Source organism: Hevea brasiliensis, chromosome 7, assembly GCF_030052815.1.
Source record: "Hevea brasiliensis isolate MT/VB/25A 57/8 chromosome 7, ASM3005281v1, whole genome shotgun sequence".
Lineage (NCBI taxonomy): Eukaryota > Viridiplantae > Streptophyta > Magnoliopsida > Malpighiales > Euphorbiaceae > Hevea > Hevea brasiliensis.
The window spans coordinates 13,287,457-13,306,498 of record NC_079499.1 but is presented as its reverse complement, the minus strand read 5'-3'; the positions used below and the strand labels follow the sequence as shown (position 1 = coordinate 13,306,498).

Genomic DNA, 19,042 nt, shown 5'->3' with positions numbered 1-19,042 from the left:
TATGGGATTTTAAATTTAAATTTTAGTTAAAATGCAATGGCAATTTTAATTTTTTAAGTGGAGAAAATAACATGAAACGACGAGGAAGTTAAGGGGAGAAGAGAGATTCTTATCTTGAGAGGCTTGAAAAAGAAAGGAACCGTAGAATCCGGAAAATGGGAATGGTTTGGGTTTGGGTTTGGGTTTTGTTTTGATTTGGTTTGGTTTGGTTTGGTTTGATTTAATGAGAATCGAATTTTTTTGAGGATGTCGTCATCTTTGTAGAGAGAATGTTTGTGTCAACCGAAAGCTGAAGCCAAAGCCAACTCCATACGCACGTGCAACTTCACCCTCACTTTTCCTTCCCTTCTTTTACTATTCTACCCTTCTCACCTCATATATTCACAGTGTCGCCACAGTTCTTATGTTTTATAAATATCCTCACCAAGAGGGATATATTTGAGGGTACAACGCATATTTTTAGGTACATTTTATATTTTAAATTTACTTTTAATATTTTTTTTATACATCACTTAGTAATTTAATTAAATTAATTTTTTTAAATCATAATAACAAATTTTAACTGAAAATGATATTTAAATTAAATTATTAAATTTACCACTATTTTCAATATATACTAAATAATTTTAAATTTTAAATTTTAATTTTTAATTTATTGAACATTTAAAATTTAACTACTAAATTTTCAGTATTTAACTTTAAATTTTATCAAATATCAGGGACATCATCTCATTCAGGCTTAAACAGTCGCTCTTGCAACAAAATGAGCAGACTGATTTATTGATTTATACACAAACTTAGAAAGATACTCCTTCAAGCTCATGTACAAGAGCTTTTATATCATTCACAGTATGACCTAAATAATAAAAAATATTTGAAGTATCAGAAGTGACAGCCTTGTAAAGTATCATAGAGTTTGTTTCAAGAATAATCCTCTGCTGTCCTAGATTCTTAAGCCAACTTAATGCCTCTTTTGCACGAACAGTTTTACTAAGAAAAACAGGTAAACAACCATCAAATCCCTTTAAACTACAACCAGGAAATGACAAGAGTCACGCAGCAACCAACCCAGGCTAGTTCTTGATCTTGCTTTGTCTACTGCTGCATCAATATTACATTACATTTGACCCAATTCAACATCAGAGGCTGCCATTTACCATCAAAAAGATGGAGGACTGAACCGCAAGGCTTACTAGACACACCACGAGCCTCGATCCAATCTGCAAGAGTGGATTGTGCAATTCGAACAACTTGAGCAAGAGATGGTGGTGATTTTTTAAAATAGAATATGGAGACTGAGAATTAAATAGAATATGGAGAATAAGAATTAAATAGAATTGAAGTAAGAATTTTTCTTATTGGGATGCAGAATGGGACAGGTTTTTTAGTGAAAATTTTTTATTTAAATTTATTATTATATAATATAAATTTATTTACTAAAATTGAACATAATATTAATTATATATATATATATTATTAAAATTATAATATTTAAATATATAAAAATAAATTAATTTTTTAATAAAATAATAATATATTATTATTAAAGATTTGGGACAGAAAAATTTTCCCCCTATCTCCACACTACAATATCAATAATGAAGGTTAAAAAAAAAAAAAAGGTACACGACACATCGAGTTGAGACAAATAACAATTTCTATCCCTGCTTATGGGGAAACATGTGCTCAATTTTTCTTAAAAAAAAAAAAATCATATGCCATTAAATGGCAATAGTATTTTTGTTATAACTTCTACTGCGTCAACATCAGTTATAAAAAGCTTAAGCTTATATTATATGAAGATTAACTTAATAATTATTAAATTAAATATTTATTTATATATTTATGTGTTTATTATATATTTTTTAATTAATTTTATATAAATTTCAATATAAATATATAATTTAATAGATATTAAACTTATTTTTATATATTTTATATGTTGAGATGAAAAAATAATTAAGAGAAAAATATTTAAAATTATAAATATAACTTTATATTTTTTTATTATTTTTTTAAAATTTAAAAATACAATTATAATTTTATAATTCATAAATAACTTTATCTCTAATATTTCACTCTCCCGATTCAAATAAAAAAAAAATATTTTCATTTCTTATTTTTTCTCTTCTATTTTCTTTTCCCTTTAAAAAGTCTTTGCAATTTCTCCCGATATTCTATCCAACCGATCATTTTCCATGCCTTTGCAGTAAGTGGGCCACCACCATCACTGGGGAAAAATTCATACGTCACAGAATCTTATGATAACTGAGCAGGGACCCCTCCCCGCAGAATAAACGACACAGTTTTAATGCAGTTGCTATTTGCTACGCCGTAGAGTCGTAGTACAAATGTGGGGCCTAATGGCTATTTGGTAGCTAGAGAGATGATCAAGGGTGAATTTGGAATTGTGAAAGTGATTTTAGAAGGAAGATGAGAAAAAGGGTGACTTATCGAAGGCAGAAGTCAGAAGAGAGGCTTTTGCTGGTTTTTTGGGCTTTCCAAATTGTTCTCTTCCTTTTTTTTTAATTAATTTTTATTTTTTGTAAGTTTCATTTTTCTTATTCCATCTTTTCTTTGCCCTCACTTTATATCAACACTTTACTTTGTTCTTAGATCCTTTTTCTTCTTCTCTTCCTCGTTCCTTCCTTCTTTTCTTTCTTCTTCTTCTTCTTCATCACTTTCTCTGGTTTCTGTTATCTTCATCTCTCTCTCTCTCTCTCTCTCTCTCTCTCTAACAAGGAAGGTTCAGTAATGGCGGACATTAGCCACCCTCCTATGGAACAACTTCAAGACCTCGAGTACTGCATAGACTCTAATCCTCCTTGGGGTACCTGCACTCTCTTTTTCTCTGTTTCCTCTTTCTCTTCTTTTCTTTCATTTTTATGGTAACCATTCAACTTGCTCATTTCTATCTTCTATTTCTTCACTGTCGTTGGTAGAGTACGCTGAGATGCTTTGTTTTTCTTTCAAATATATGTTCATTGTTCAGGAACTGTTGCATTACAATTTAGAAACTTTAACACAGTAAAAGAGACAAGGATAAGAAACAAATGAAGAGAGAAAAAAAAAAAAAAAGACGTGTCAGTATATATTGAGTGAGAAAGAGTGTGTGTGTGTGTGTGTGTGTATTGCACTTTCTTTTAATTTTCTTTTTTTGGAATTTTGAAGAGGGTTCATGCAGAAATTGTGGAAATGAGGGATTTTTAGAATGATTAATTTCTTCAACTAACGAAATTATAGGCATTTAGTTGTTTGCCTGCCTAGTATTCCTCTGGTTCTCAATTTTTTGAATTTTAAATTTTTTAAAGCCTTGTTTGGATACTGAGAAATTATTGGGGCAAGAAATATTTTAGGCGTCTTTGGTAAAAGGAGGCTTATAGGGTGCTTGAGTCAATAAGACTCTTTCAATTTGAATTATTAAATTCCCCAGTTTCTTATTGGAAAGTTTTACTATATCTATGTACTAAGGTGTCCTCTATAATCGCTAATCTTACGTCCAATTTTATTTATTTTTTGTGTTGCAGCCGAAACCATTATATTGGCATTTCAAAACTACATCTTGATGTTGGGTACAAGTGTAATGATCCCTTTCTTGCTTGTTCCAGCAATGGGTGGCAATGATGTAAGCTTGCTATCTGCTAAGCTACCCCTGTTTCATTTTGAACTTACATGTTCTCTTGGAGTTTAGGATGTTTGCATTTTAGTTTTGAACTTGAAATATTGATTATACTGGAACTGGAAGCTCTTAATTGTTCCTATTAGTTGCTAGAGGTTGAATTCATTTTGCTTTGTCCTTTTTCCTCATATTCTACAATCCGCTGTGGGTTGGTACATGTTGTATTTGTTTATTGAAGAATTTTGGTCTAGAATATAGACTCAATGGGACTTGTATTTATAGTATGTCTGGTATTTGATTCTTATTTGAAATTTCCTTTATATTAAGAGTCTGAGGTCCTTGTGTTTGAATTTTCTTGTCCCTTCTTTTTCTCTTCATCTTCTTCTTCCTTTGAAAATATCATTGTTCATGCAACCAGGGGGATAAAGGACGGGTGATACAGACCTTGCTTTTTGTAGCTGGCATTAATACACTTCTGCAAGCACTTTTTGGAACCAGGTTGCCTACAGTAGTAGGAGGGTCCTTTGCTTACGTCATTCCCGTAGTTTATATTATAAGTGACACCTCATTGCAACAGATTACTGATCAGCATGAAGTAAGTTTGTTACTCTTCCTCCTCTTTCTTTGTATAATATTGGGGAACCATGGGAGAAATAGTTGATACAACTTTTATACCATGACATTTGAAAACCCAAAGAACTAAATGAGGATGAATTTACATGTTGAAAATGTGAAGAAACCATGTAAACTAAAATTCTTGTAGGTGAGGGGTTAGCTTGAACAAGTACAAGCTTAATTCACCTTGTGCTGAAATATTTAATTAATAAATGAGAGTGGCCAGGATTCAAACTCTACATCTTGTGGTCTAATAGACTTTGATACCATGTCAAGAAGAAGCCACTAAACCTAAAAGCTGAAGCTTGTAGATAAAGCTCTCAAGAATAGTTTTATATCTCTAACCGAAAGATCCATCAAGCTAAATATTTTCTTCAAACTTGTTGCCTGTAGGCCACGTAGAGATATTTTGGAGGGGAAAATTGGCAAAGATTGGCATTTAAGAGGAAAATGCATGAGGAAGCATAAATTCTAGCTATCCTTATTAAATGAGTTTCCACTCAAAATCCCCAATGTCTTATTAATGCTGCTTTTAGGTTGTTTAGTTTCCACCCAAAATCCCCAATGTCTTATTAATGCAGCTTTTAGGTTGTTTATTATAATCATGAACTATCACCTTGATGTTAAAGTTCAAGTCCCATTAGATCTCCAAGAATTTTATTCCTTTTTAGAAGTTTTGCTCAGTAACTCTTTTATTTGATAGGGTATTGAAAGGGATCTTCCCATGTGATTGGTTTGCAGAGATTTATACAAACAATGCGGGCTATCCAGGGAGCGTTAATTGTAGCCTCAAGCATACAAATCATCCTGGGTTATAGCCAACTTTGGGGTCTCCTTTCAAGGTACAGTTCTAACTATTGGAAAATGTGATTCAATGATTAACCAATTCAAACTTTTTTTTTCACTGTATTATTATTATTTTTATTCTCAGGTTTTTCAGTCCTCTTGGTATGGCACCTGTGGTTGGATTGGTTGGTTTGGGATTGTTTCAACGAGGATTTCCTGCAGTATGTATTGCTATGAAGCTGTCATATATAATGTTTTCATTGGACGACTATTGGGCTAACTGTACAGATTTTGTCTTCCTCTCGTGTTGCTTGCATAACTTGGAGACAAATTCTCATTATAGTTAATTATGGATCCCAACATTTAGGGAATCATTTTATAGTTCATAAAATCTAGTGTGCCATTTTCTCAATGAGTTAGAAGCTAGATCTTAATGTTGAAGCATGGTTTATTCTTAAGCCAATTGAAAAGTGTAACATTCTGATTGAAGTATTCCCTAAAATCTTATTCTTAAATAGATTTTTCTTTTTTGTTATGCAGCATTTCCTTTCAACTGGAAATATCAGATGAAAAATGTTGTTATTTGATTAAATGCATTATGCATATCTTAATCATTGTAGTCACAATAACCGTAGGCACTTAATTCCTCTTGTACTATCTTTCTGTGAGTTTCTTAAAAAATTTCACTTTCATTTTGCAATATCATTTTTCAGTTGGGAAATTGCGTGGAAATTGGTTTACCAATGCTGTTGTTGGTTATTGGATTTTCACAAGTAAGTAATTGTTTTATAATTGGAAATTCTGATCACAGGATTGTCCTTTTCCTTTCATAAGGTTGTATTTTGGCATTGCAGTATCTAAAGCATGTGAGAATCTTACGAGAACTGCCAATTTTTGAAAGATTTCCAGTGTTGATATGTGTCACAATAGTCTGGATCTATTCCATTATTTTAACTGCCAGTGGGGCTTACAGGGACAAGCCAAATATAACTCAACTTAGTTGCCGTACAGACAGAGCAAATCTTATATCTACTGCTCCATGGTAAATCAAAATATCAAATGCCCTTTTTTTTTAAAAAAATGTACTGCATTTTGTTTTCTGCAATTCATGTGTTATTCTATTTCAGGTTCAAGTTCCCATATCCTTTGCAGTGGGGCCCCCCTACTTTTTCAGCAGGTCATTCGTTTGCTATGATGTCTGCAGTTCTTGTTTCTATGGTTGAGGTACATCTTAATCTTCTATAAGTGGCACTGGAATTGTTATCTTGTTCACCATTACCATTGCATCCTTTAAATTCATGATGCAAGCAACTACTTGTAGTTGCTTTGTTATGTTGCTTTTGATCTCAAGTGTGTCAGCATGTTTTATAGGATTGTATGAGAGGCTTTCTTGATGTAGTAATAACTATATTTGACAAAATCCCTGGTCAATTTTACATTTTGATGCTGCAGTCAACTGGTGCATACAAAGCAGCATCTCGGTTGGCTATTGCTACTCCTCCTCCTGCATATGTATTGAGCAGAGGCATTGGCTGGCAGGTGAGCTGGTTTAAAATAATTGTTTCTGCAGTAGATACACTTTATTTCCTTTGCATGTTATCTTGTCTCCATTTCAATCTAGCAACTAGGAGATAATATCAAGACTGAATAATCTGCAGTGTGTTAGACTAATTAAATAGAGTCTGAGAGCTTTAACTTTTGCTCCATTTATTGTGGAATTAGTTGTTCATTTTAAAGAACTGAATAATATGTGTTGCTTTGGCAGGGTATAGGTGTATTGCTTGATGGTCTTTTTGGAACAGGAACTGGTTCCACTGTTTCTGTGTAAGTCACACTTGAATGAGCCATCTGTAGCAGCTTCTTTATCCTGCGTTTCTTTCAACAATGTTGGTGTTACCTGCTTGGGACTGGCCCAGATGATACATCTAAGTTTATTCCTTTGTGAAGGTCATGGAGAAACCTAGAGCCGAAAGAAGGAAGTTATAATTTTGATCTTGACAGAAATCTTTGTTGTCTTTCAGGGAAAACGTAGGACTCCTTGGACTAACTCGAGTCGGAAGTCGCAGAGTTGTGCAGATTTCTGCTGGCTTCATGATATTCTTCTCTACCTTAGGTAGGGCTAACCATACTTGTAAGCCATAAAAATTTGAGGAAAGTATCACATAAACCCATTTGTTCTTTTATGTTTTAACAGGGAAATTTGGAGCTGTGTTCGCATCCATACCTTTTCCAATATTTGCTGCACTATATTGCATTCTCTTTGGCCTTGTTGGTATGTCTTTTTATTTGTTTGTTTATTTCCTCCAAGTGAATATTTTCCTCTTGTATCCTCACGTAACAAGTCGTTGCCTGTTTCAGCTTCGGTAGGACTATCATTTCTTCAATTCACAAACATGAATTCAATGAGAAACCTCATTATTACTGGGCTTTCTCTCTTCCTTGGGATTTCTGTTACCCAGTTTTTTAATGAATTTTGGAATCCCACGCGACATGGCCTTGTTCATACCAATGCAGGATGGGTAAGTACAATCTACACAAACTCAATGTCTCCTGAGTCCTGAATAGATGTAAGGATAAAAATATCACTGTTGAGTAACAAAAAACTTGAAGAAAATAATAGTTTTATGATGTTGGGTTTGGCTTGTTTGCAGTTCAATGCGTTTTTGAATACCATATTCTCATCTCCGGCAACAGTGGGTTTGATTGTCGCAGTGTTTCTTGACAACACATTAGAGGCAGAAAAGTCGAAGAAAGATCGAGGAATGCCATGGTGGGTAAAGTTCAGAACATTTAAAGGAGATAATAGAAATGAGGAGTTCTACACTTTGCCATTTAATCTCAACAGATTCTTCCCACCTACTTAGTTGAGACCAGTAGCAACCCAGACAGCCAGGCTAATTTGATTTAACTCAGCAGTCTAGGCCAATTCTATTGACGCCATGGATGATTTTTCCTGTGCTGATCTTTATTCTTCGAAAATCAACCCCTTTTTTATGGACAACAAGGTCCAGGATAGATAGGACTATAGAGCATTGCACAATAATAATGGCAATCCCTTCCATTGCTGGAATTTGAAGAGCTTTTAGGGCATTAAATCATCGGTATTGTATATTTTTTGTTATTGTTCATAATTTAAGCCTGTTGCTTTTTCCTTTTTCTTCACACTCCTTTCGATTCATGTTCAAATCACTCAAATGAAATCTCAGATTAATGGTGTATATGGAAGCCTCAGACAGCCAGTCTAAAGTTGACATCAAAGTGAAATTCAGCCGGTAATTCCAACTAAATAAAAGAAATCATCATTGGCTTCATAATATATAAATTTAATCAGTGCAAATTTACACATTAGAAAATTTGAAAATTAAAATGTAATCGCCGAAATCGGCTCCGTGAATCAACTGAATTCAGATCCACAGGTTCCTATCAGCAAGCGAAGCATGAAATCGATTTCTGTCCAATCATAGCATCGCCGGTCAATGCCTAAAGGCTACCGGCGACGTGGCATTGGACATTTTATAAGAAAAAAAAAATCAACTAATTAATACCCTCAGAGACCCGTTTCAAATCACCCACACAACGGCACACCGTAGCCGACGTAATCCCGACCAATGAACAACCATACTGAAAACGAATCCGATGAAGGAAACGAACCAGAAGGATTGCGATTGGCGGATGGGAAAAGTGGGTTTGTAAGTGTAGCCGCTGCTGATTTAAAGTGTCATACGGCACTTCCTATCTTTTGGGATTTCTTCCTCATCGGGAAATTTGACACCTTTTTGCTTCTAAAATAAACAACAAAAGAAAAAGAATCTGAAAACTTGCCGCCTGTGTTACCTGAGATGAGAACCTGACTTAAGATGAATGAGTACTGAGGGAAACGAAAGATGGTTAGAGGAGGCTTATATAGAGGAGAAAGCGTAACCCTAGTTTCCCAGTAATTGAAAGAATGGAGCAATCAGCTTTTGTTTGAAATTTGGGCCCTTGGCCCAATATGGTTCCACTATCGTTGTAGGCCCGGCCTATTAAGCTAGGAGTGTGTACTATGGGCTTTGGCTGTCCAGTAACAGTCGCATGTAAAGTGAACCATTTTTGAATGGTTGCTACTTTTGAGAGCTTTTCAAGGAGAGTTAAGGCCGCGTTTGGGTAAATCAAATGTCGATGGGGACTGACACTACCTGGGTAGGTAAAAAGCCTCTCAGACGCATCGGTGGCATGTCCGATGCCCTATCCATCGCTGCTGATCTTGGATTTGCTGTTGCATCTCCTCCTTCTCAGGTCTCTTTCTTTCTCGCTTTGATAAAATTCTTGTGGATTTATATGGAGTTTGGCATTTTGATCTGGACTGGTTTCATTTTCTATTCAATTCTATAGCTACATTAACCTTGTTGGTGGTGTTTGTTCCAATTTACCTTTTATTTGGTTCTATTACGATATTTTTACTCATTGAGGGGCAAGTGGGATGGCAATTGGAGGTACTCTGATCATTTTTTTTATGGATTTGATACATAATTGCAAAATGAGAATTTAATTAGGTAAATACATTCAAAGTGAAGGCTCTAGAGAAGGTTTAGCAGAGATTTTTTATGATTGGTCAAACAATATGAAAATGGGTATTGTAGTAGAGGCTGGGCAGTTAAAACAAAAAATAATGTGATAAGATTTCCTTCTCTTAATTGCCTGTTTTGAATAAATTGCTAAACCATCACACTCCATAATTTATGAAACAAATAATGCAAAATGCAATTTTAATTAGTTCTTGTCTTCTTGCTGTTTATGATGGCATATGGCTTATTACATTCATTCTATCTTATGAACTGCCACATTTAAAATCCTTATCTAAGTTTAGTTAAAGCAATAGCCATTCCCCAATTTTCAATATACTTGTATTTCAGTGTACTTGTATTGATAAGTGACCTAAAAAATAATAATTATATTAATTTAGTTATTGATTTATATAATTTATTTTATGCTGTATTTTTATAGTACTCTTTTCTTAGAATAGTATTAATTTATTATCACTTCGTGTAGTTATTTATATTATATTTATACTTTAATATTTTTATTTTTTTTATATTAAAAGATTAATAAGTCTAAACACATTGAGTTAGTTTCATAACTTGTTAAATTAGTTGTGTCAATATGTGTTATATGTGAAGTATCGAATTAAATGGGTCATAATATAATATGTGCTAAACATGTTATCGTGTCTTGTCATGTTACCATAGTTGTCAAATTGAGATTCAAAATCTTCATTTTGTGAATTGAGAATCGAATCAAATCAAATTGTAAAATTTGATAAAAATTTTCATAATTAATTAAAAATGATATATTTTCTAAAAAAAATAAGTAAAAAAATATCACAATGATTTATTTTGATAAATATGGATTTATTAATTAGCTAATGAGAAGGATGTTTTATAATAGAACAAAATATTCTTATCATGTTATGTGGTTTTATGATATAAATTATGAACTCTTAAATTGTAGACAATGATTATCATTGTGCAAGTGCTGAAACTCCCATTTAAATGTGAATAAATAATTAAATAATAAAAAAGGATAGTGGGCTGAATTAAAAAGTCATAGTATATTAATATAAAATGTTATAATTTGACAACAATAATTAGATAAGTATATTAACGAAAAAGAAGAAGAAAACAAAAGAAGAGTAGAGAGATAGAATGGCTAGTGGAAGAAAAATAGCTAAGAAAAGGTTTTATATGCACTTTTCACAATGAAAAATGAAGTGAAATATTGAATTTTAAAGCTGTAAGGCATAAAAACCCTCTAGAAAAGAATCAACCTAATCGGTAGATTCATATTAATTCACCTGATTCACTATCGAATGGTAAGATTCTGTCAAGATTAAGTACATTTGAGATTTATGCTATAGATTCGAATTGGTAGGATGGAAAATCGAATCAAATCATAAGATTTGAATAGAGAATCATAAGATTCTAAAAACAGTGCATGTTACCCATTTAAAAATGGGTTGTGTTGGTGTTTGTATTTTGACATGATTACTAAATCGTGTTGTGTTCGTGTTGACCTAAATTTTGTTATATTTATATGTTGACACAACACTAACTTGACCTGTGAGCACGAATTGCCACCACTACTACTTATTGGCTTACTCATTCGAGAGATTAATGAATTGCAGTACAAAAGTTAAATATATTAATATATGTGTAGTAGAAGATTTCTTGAGCTCACCATTTTGTATTTTGTATTTATATATTTTTTAAAATCTTGCGTAGGAAGAACTCCAGAACTTATCCACAGCCACTGTTGAAAAAGGTGACAACTTGATTAAGGTTTTAAGAGAATTAACTACTGTACAAAGGAAAATAGCAGATCTACAAGTGGAACTTCAAGGTCGAAAGGTGAACTATCTTTTTTTGTGTGTCCCCATGTATCATTTTACAATCTACTTGAGGATTAAATCTGTAACAAAAGGAAGTTTAGTTGCAGCATGGCATTCATGATAGCTGCATAGATCCACTGCTAATCTGTTTATGATTTATTTTTGAAAGCCATTAAATTGACTTGTATCATAAAATTATAGGATGACAAAAATGTGGCACATTTGACACATGTGAGTGAAATGGAAAAGAAGATTGAGACTCTGTCAAGGATTACTACTATATTGAAGGATGTCATTCAGAATAAGGTGCATTCTTGTGTTCTTCACTAAGTAGAAACAAGTTTATGTTTTTTGAACCATGAGAGAGATATACAGAATTGTATTGCAGCACAGCCATAGATGTACCATACTTAAATTTAAGTGAGCATTCATGCTCATGCATGCTTTGAAACATGCAGAATTTTATACTCTCATGGACTTTTATTCTGTATGATTTTTATGCAGGATGAATTACTTGAGATATATAATATCGTTCTAAGTTATTCTCACATTTATTGATGTGTTGCTATCTATTATGGAGTACCTAAATGGTGACAAAATCCAATTTTTTTAGACAATTTTGACTATTATGCACTCCTTTATGTTTTGGGCACATTCCATGGGGGCCAGATGGCAGCTGAGGTTCCTGAGACTAAGAAGCTTTTTGGGGGCAAAAAATTACGATCAATGTTACTTTGATTTTCTATTGTGCTGCAAAAGAGCAGCTTTTAATGTTTGAATTTTATTTACTTCTGCTTGAACATATTCTATGGTCTAATTTGCTAAACCTACTCATGGACTTTAGACCTAAAGAGAGAAATTTTTAAAAGTGCTTATGGGGAAATTGTTTGAGGGTTCTTATTGTAGATAGGAACTTGGCATGCTGGTGTATGTTGATCTATTTTATTTTTCCAGTGTTTTTTGTGCTTCTTTTTTTTTATGCTGAAAACTTACTAGACGATGTTTTTTGTTTATGCATTGCTCTCTCTCTTTTTTTTTTTTTCAATTACATTTGTCATATTTGATAATTTTTTTTCCTTTCACAAATATTGGCAGGACCGTATTATAGCTCGTCTTCAACAACCATATTCACTAGATTGTATTCCAGTGGAAGCAGAATATCAGGTTATTCATCTGATGATAATGTATTGTTTTTTCATTTACACTGTGTATTTATGCATGCTCATTTTCATCTACTATAGCAATGTTTAACTGTACCCCAAATTTTTGGGATAAAGGCTTAGTTGAGTTGAGTTGAGTTTAGTTGTATAACAATGTTTAACTGTAGTGATCAATACTATGGGTTGAATTGTATTGATGAGTTTTTTCAAGGGTATTTGTTGTGTTTGATGTTCATGTTCTGAACTGAAAACCTGAATGATGATTTTTCACCTTCAATGGAAAAGTATTTGAACATGATCTATTAATCAAGGGCTACAAAGGATGGTTGCTCTTAGCTAGTACCTGTAGAACATCTCGGTACATAGTCATGGTTCACATCGACAAGAGTTGGTTGCATTATGACTTTCTGAAGTATAATATTTTATGTTACTTGTATGTCCTACATGGGTTTTGCATCACTGATTTGCTGAATGGATTACTCTCAAAATGTACTAAAGTCTTAAAGTCAGGGCTACTTAATATTTAAGTTTGTTCCTTGATCATTTGCGTTTATTCTACCTTGTTTATGCAGAAACAATTTTCAGAGTTACTGATGAAGGCTGCAAGTGATTATGGTGCCTTGACAGCATCTGTTGCGGATTTCCAGTGGAGTCAGAACTTTAAGGAATCTCCTTCAGCATGGGGGGTATGCTTATGGAAACATTGTGCATTATTTTGCATTTATTTGCTTTTTCCAACTTTTGTATTGATTATTTGTTGCATGCTTCGAGCACATGTTTTGTGCTGTTCTCAGATTTATTTACGTACTTATTTATTTCATTGAGTTTCATCTTTTAAGTATTAACGAAATCCAACATATGCCTCTGTGAGATGTTATAATAATGGGAGGAATTGATCTCTTTAAGAAACTGCGTAGATATGCTACTATTGCTTATTGTTGTCAATCGTTTTTGAATGTAGAATTAATTGTTTAGCATAGAGTCATGCTACTTCCACAGGAAGAGAGGTGGCCAATTACATTAACAAAACAATTGGCTGTGTATGTTTAATTTTGTTAAGGGTTACAATATTCAATGAATTTTGATAGGGATATCAAACCTTAAGCTGCAGAGGAATAAGAGGATATTTGTCTGAAACATTATAATTGATGCTTTGATAATTTTGGAGAGGATCTTATTGAGCTAGTAGTTTATGATCTTGTGTCTATCTCATAGTGTAAGAGATTAGGCATTTAAACTAACAACTTCATCTCCTTTAAAATACATTTTTTAAGACCAACTGCTTGTCATGAAATATCTTATTATATTACTTCTTTTCTATATGTCTTCTACTTTTTCTAATGGCACTGAGTGGTCGTGTTTCTTGAAACTACTAACATATGTGTAATGCATAGAAATGTTTTGCCTGACATGTTCATGTTCTTTTGGTTATTTCCATGCAGGAAATGCTTCGTCCTATTCCTGTTGCTCTAGCATCCTGTACCCGATTCTTTGAAGCAATGTCTGCCATGAGAGAATCATTTGCTACACTACAAAATTTGAGAGTGGGACATTCAGTTTCCTCTTTGCCCAAAACACCAGCAAATGATCCCTCACATAGACTACCAGGAGATTCAGATTGTGTGACTCCTCGGAGAAATGAATCTAGTTTTGATGACTTGTCAATTAACAGCCTAAAGAAACAAGAAGTTGAGCTCCAAGAAGCAGACAATGAAAGCAGTGAGGTGGGCGACTTTAGCCAAGTAGATGGCACAAGTCACAGGAGATTGTCTTGGCCTCCATCGGTTAAAAAGAGTGGTATATAGTCAAAGACCATGAGTCATTCATATTATGCTTTCCTTAGAATGAATTTATGTACAATATTTTCATTAGAATGAAATCCTTCATGATCATGCATTAGAAGCAAACTATATCTTGAAATATTCATTCACTTGTGCAGTTAATATGAGTAATGTGACAATTCTTGTATTTGCTAGTATTATCGACATCTTTTGTTATATGTTCAACATTGATGTTTTTCAAGCAAAGCTTGTTTGTTGTATGTTCAGTATCGTTTGTTTGTGATTCACTTTTTCATTGCTTCTTGTCGGTTTGGTTTGTTGCAAAGATCATAAATGACTGCAAGGCGACATTTCTTTTTCGTGCCTTGCTTTCTTGCCTTGCCTTTGCTAAACAGAGCCTGAAAAGTTTAGATGTCTGCTGAAACAAAAGAAGGGCATGAGATGCCATTTCCAGTTTCAGTGTTTCCCCAAAGCAGCAAGAGCAACAATCAGTTGTGTTTATCAACGTCATCAGGGTTTTTTTTTTTTTATCAGTTTGTTTTGCAAAAAAAAAAATTGTATATAAAAAAAATTTCCATAGAAAATATTTTCTTCAAAAATATCTCTTATAAAAGTATTTTCTGTTATCTTATTGCAATATTAAACTAATAATATGTATTTATTTTTATATTTTGATAAAATTATTAAAATTTAAAAAATAAAAAATGACTTTTTCTTTTAAAAAGAAAAAGTTATTTTCCTGAAAATATTTTTCTTTAAATTTATTTTCTTAAATGTTTCAAATGCTAAAAAATGAGAAATATTGTTTTGAAGATAATATTTCCTGTGAAATAAATACAATCTTAATCAAGAACTTTTTGTGAGCGAAAGGTGTTTTTCTTTTCTTTTTCTTTTAATTATAAAAAAAAAAAAGATGGTCCCATGAATTAACAATCTTTTTAATTAATTCAAAGATAAACCCTAAATTAGATAAAATTGAAATTACAACGTTGATAAGTTGAATAAAATTGTAATCAATTTGTTTTATTTCATTTAAATTATTAAAATTCAAATAATTATATTAAATTATAATAATTTTATGAAAAGGTTTGAATTTTTTTTATTATTAATCTTTTATTTAACTATACTATTTAAATGTTTGTGTTATGTATAAATTAAATAGAGATTAACTTTTCTATATCTAATTTAAATTTTAATATTTTTATTTTTTTAAAATTATTTCTAATTTTTTATATAATTTAATTATTAAAATTTATAGCATATAACTATAATACTTTCACTTTAATACTTTATTTTTAAACTTTTAATGTCTAATTTAAATTTTCAATAAAATTATAATTTTTAATCAGTTTTTGTAATCCATTTTCTATAAAAGAAAATCAATTAATTAACATATATAATTAAATATATTATTACTCATAAAAATAAATAAATGAAAATTATTAAAAAATATAAAAATATCATATAATGATCGATAGAAAAATAATAAAGATAAATAGAAAATAAAGATAAAAGGAAATATATGTAAAATTAATATTGGGTATTTATTTGGGTATACGTCTATAAATAATTATATTTTTCATTACTATTATTTTTTTTTATATTTATAGTTGGTGTTACTTGATTTTTTAGTTTTTTGATTTAATAGTCTCTTTATAATATTACAATGATTCAAGAATAAATAAAATGTGAATAAATTTTAATAATTAAGACTAATAAACTTCAATATAAATAATTAAAAATGGAGCAAATCAAATAACAATTTAAAAGCATTAGATAATGGAAGAAAGTTTGGTAATACAATCATTAACAATTTAATTGCAAAAAAAAAAAAATACACCATTAACTTTGGTATTCAAAATTTGGCCATTCAATATAAAACAATGGCAGTAAATTACAAATTAATGGCAACTAAATATAATTATTATTTTTTAAAATATAAATTAACATAATTAATTAAAACTAAATTAAAATATTAATATAAGTATATTAAAAATAATAATAATAATTAATAAGTTAAGCTCCTCTTAGAAAATGCTACATGCAGCTTCTGGAAAAAACTTGATCTGATAGATATGTTTGCTTGATGTGTGGTTGCTTAGGTTCATATTCTTTACTTCTAATTTTAGGAAGGAGTCGGATGTCTAAACTCCTTCGTAGGAACTTAATAGTTCCTCCAGTAGCCCAGTTCCCATCATAAACAGAGAAAAAGCTTTTGACTTTAATTGCCCTTGAAGCGATATGGCCATGGCCATGTGTAGCTGTTTGCTTGGGAACCTTGGCAGGATATACTGAAATGGGCTGGGCAACGGATGGACCATAGACGTGATGTTTGAATGTGAGCTTTCAGATGATTTTCCCTTTGATTTTCTCATTCGGTTGTGTTGTGTTCCAATCTGCCAATTGGATAATGCTACCCTTTCTTTGCATATATATAATTTGAAAATTCATTAATAGAGTAATAAAATAATATATCACAATTTTCTAATAAAAAAAATATAAATATTACAAAATTAGATGTCGCTTTTGACAATGCTAAACTTTCTACCAAATCTTGACCTAAGTTAACTAGGCTCTTCATCAAAGCTTTTAGGTAAGGAAAAAAAAAAAGGGTAATTTATAATTTAATTTTAAAATTTGGCAAAAAAAATATAATTATTTTTTAATTTAAAATAATTTAATCTATCTATTTTGATTTTCTCAACACTTATAGTGTATTTCACCGATTTAATTAAATTATAATCATCTAATATTAATAAGCTAATTTGAGTTCATAATTATTTAAAATTTTAAGTATTTGCGTGTTTAGTTAAAATGCTTATAAATAATTAATAAGTAATTGATATATTTGATAAAAAATAGCTTATAAGCATATTTACTATTAAAATAATTAAGAAGGATGAGATCTTTAATAAAAATTTAAAAATTAAATAAGTATAATATGATAAAATATTTAGTCAAATTAATTTATAAGTATAGTATTTATAAACATCAAAATAAAAACTTGATAATATTATAAAAAATTATATAAGCTTATTTTTTAGACCATATAAGTTAGTTTAATAAGCTTATAAGTAAAAAATAAATATATTTTTAATCATCTATCTAAATTAGACTCAATTTACCATTAATTATTTATGAAATTTCAAAATATACCCTTTTATAAAAGAAGCGACACTGACATGAGTAGATTAAAATAAAAAAAATCAAATAATAGATTGAATTATGGAGAAATTAATTGTTTTGATTTGCTCAAAAGAAAGAGTTATGTTTTTTTTTTAAATGGGATTTATTCTTAATTATTTTGATTTGCTGAAGAAAAACAACGCTAAAATAAGATCATAACGATATTATGTTATAATTATATTATTATTATAAAATTTATATATAATAATAAAATTAACAAGATTTAATTTAATTATATCAAGTCATTTTTAAAATTATAAAATTTTAAATTTAAATTATAACTAGAGCTAATTATGTTAAAAATTATTAAAAAATATATTTTTTTATGATATTCTTTTAAAATTTAAATATATTTTTTAAAAAATTAGCAATTTATTTATAAAAATTATAAAGCAAGTATATCATAATATTCTCATAAAAAAAATGCAAACACATAATTAAAAATTTCTATTTAGATATTATCTAAATAGAAAAGAATAAAATTGTAAATAATGACTATTTTTTTTTATTTTATATAATAAAAATAATTTTAATGTACTAACTTAAAATTTATTACTTTTATAGCCTGCATAAAATATTAAATAAATTTGTTGAGCGTTTATTATTATCTTTTACAATTTACATTATAATCATGAGATAAGAGCAACTTTATTTTTTATATAATACTTAATATTTATATTTTTCATTTTTAAATTTGATATCAAGAAATTCTATCAGATAATACTATTTCATATTTTTTTTGATATAATATTATTTCATATTTTTTTTTGATATAATATTATTTCATATTTTTGAATACAAACTTATTATATTATCTAATTAAAAAAATATTACATGAAAAGAAAATAAATATAATTTAAAAAAAAAAATTTTAATCGACTGCTACGAATAAAATAAAATCCGAAGCAATCCATCGCCGATCTTAAAATAAAAAAAAAAAAGGATTTATAAATAAATAATATTGTAGCAAAGCAAACAAAAAGCGTACGATATTAAAATTGGGAAAACATGCAAAACCCATGTGGCGCTTTCTCTGACACTGCAACTTGCCTCCCACTTCGGTTCCAACTCATGATGTCACTGCATCATGCGCGCCTTCCACCTCTGTATTCTGTCGTGTGCCATTGTTTTATATTTATAGGTATGTACAACGCTCTTCGTCAAGGACCACATCGGTCATTAACATAAGTATGTTGTGCCTTATAAAGATAAGTATATCTCAATAAAACTATATTATTTTACAAAGAGGTGTGCTCCTTCTTTGGCTCATCATATGTACGTGTTGAGCGTCTTGATAAAAAAAATATGTTCATAAAATTGTTATAATGTTTTTAAGTAATTTAAAATATTCATAGATTTTTAATATATTAATTAAAAATATTAAATTATTTAAAAATTAAATTTAATATGCTATGAAATTAAATTTTTTAAATAATATATTTAAAAAATATTTTATCTTGAAATTCAATATAAACGCATCCTTAGTATGTAAATTATCCAGTGGATAAATTTAAATTATTGTTCTTTAATT

The 19,042-nt window shown here is 30.2% G+C and overlaps 2 protein-coding genes and 3 non-coding genes across 5 annotated transcripts; 2 read left to right on the top strand and 3 right to left on the bottom strand.

Moving 5' to 3' along the window:
- Positions 1-2,494: 2,494 nt before the first annotated feature.
- On the top strand, positions 2,495-8,238 carry LOC110642551 (nucleobase-ascorbate transporter 1). The gene is made up of 14 exons (XM_021794644.2): positions 2,495-2,830; positions 3,528-3,625; positions 4,038-4,214; positions 4,976-5,076; positions 5,166-5,241; positions 5,734-5,793; positions 5,875-6,062; positions 6,148-6,244; positions 6,473-6,559; positions 6,786-6,844; positions 7,042-7,133; positions 7,215-7,292; positions 7,379-7,539; positions 7,672-8,238. The coding sequence occupies exons 1-14, from the start codon at positions 2,755-2,757 to the stop codon at positions 7,882-7,884; spliced, it is 1,563 nt and encodes a 520-aa protein (XP_021650336.1). The 5' UTR covers positions 2,495-2,754; the 3' UTR covers positions 7,885-8,238.
- Positions 8,239-8,240: 2 nt separating this feature from the next.
- Positions 8,241-8,329, bottom strand: LOC131181921 (small nucleolar RNA snoR77Y). The gene has a single exon (XR_009150393.1). It is a non-coding gene; the product is annotated as a small nucleolar RNA snoR77Y (small nucleolar RNA).
- A 55-nt stretch (positions 8,330-8,384) lies between these two features.
- On the bottom strand, positions 8,385-8,531 carry LOC131181930 (small nucleolar RNA snoR2/U65). The gene has a single exon (XR_009150402.1). It is a non-coding gene; the product is annotated as a small nucleolar RNA snoR2/U65 (small nucleolar RNA).
- A 184-nt stretch (positions 8,532-8,715) lies between these two features.
- Positions 8,716-8,782, bottom strand: LOC131181931 (small nucleolar RNA U49). The gene has a single exon (XR_009150403.1). It is a non-coding gene; the product is annotated as a small nucleolar RNA U49 (small nucleolar RNA).
- A 326-nt stretch (positions 8,783-9,108) lies between these two features.
- Positions 9,109-14,585, top strand: LOC110642552 (AUGMIN subunit 2). Its single transcript, XM_021794645.2, has 6 exons — positions 9,109-9,295; positions 11,278-11,403; positions 11,586-11,690; positions 12,480-12,548; positions 13,117-13,230; positions 13,987-14,585. Exons 1-6 carry the CDS (start codon positions 9,173-9,175, stop codon positions 14,347-14,349), a joined length of 900 nt encoding a protein of 299 aa, XP_021650337.2. The 5' UTR covers positions 9,109-9,172; the 3' UTR covers positions 14,350-14,585.
- Positions 14,586-19,042: the final 4,457 nt, after the last annotated feature.

What these genes read in the sequence shown, in the direction of transcription:
- LOC110642552 (XM_021794645.2), top strand. Translation starts at nt 9,173, where the DNA reads ATGTCGATGGGGACTGACACTACCTGGGTAGGTAAAAAGCCTCTCAGA. An exon ending in TTGCATCTCCTCCTTCTCAG is followed by an intron (nt 9,296 to 11,277) that starts GTCTCTTTCTTT and finishes AATCTTGCGTAG; the next exon opens with GAAGAACTCCAGAACTTATC. An exon ending in CAGTGGAAGCAGAATATCAG is followed by an intron (nt 12,549 to 13,116) that starts GTTATTCATCTG and finishes TTGTTTATGCAG; the next exon opens with AAACAATTTTCAGAGTTACT.
- LOC110642551 (XM_021794644.2), top strand. Translation starts at nt 2,755, where the DNA reads ATGGCGGACATTAGCCACCCTCCTATGGAACAACTTCAAGACCTCGAG. An exon ending in AGACTCTAATCCTCCTTGGG is followed by an intron (nt 2,831 to 3,527) that starts GTACCTGCACTC and finishes TTTGTGTTGCAG; the next exon opens with CCGAAACCATTATATTGGCA. An exon ending in TTCTTGTTTCTATGGTTGAG is followed by an intron (nt 6,245 to 6,472) that starts GTACATCTTAAT and finishes TTGATGCTGCAG; the next exon opens with TCAACTGGTGCATACAAAGC.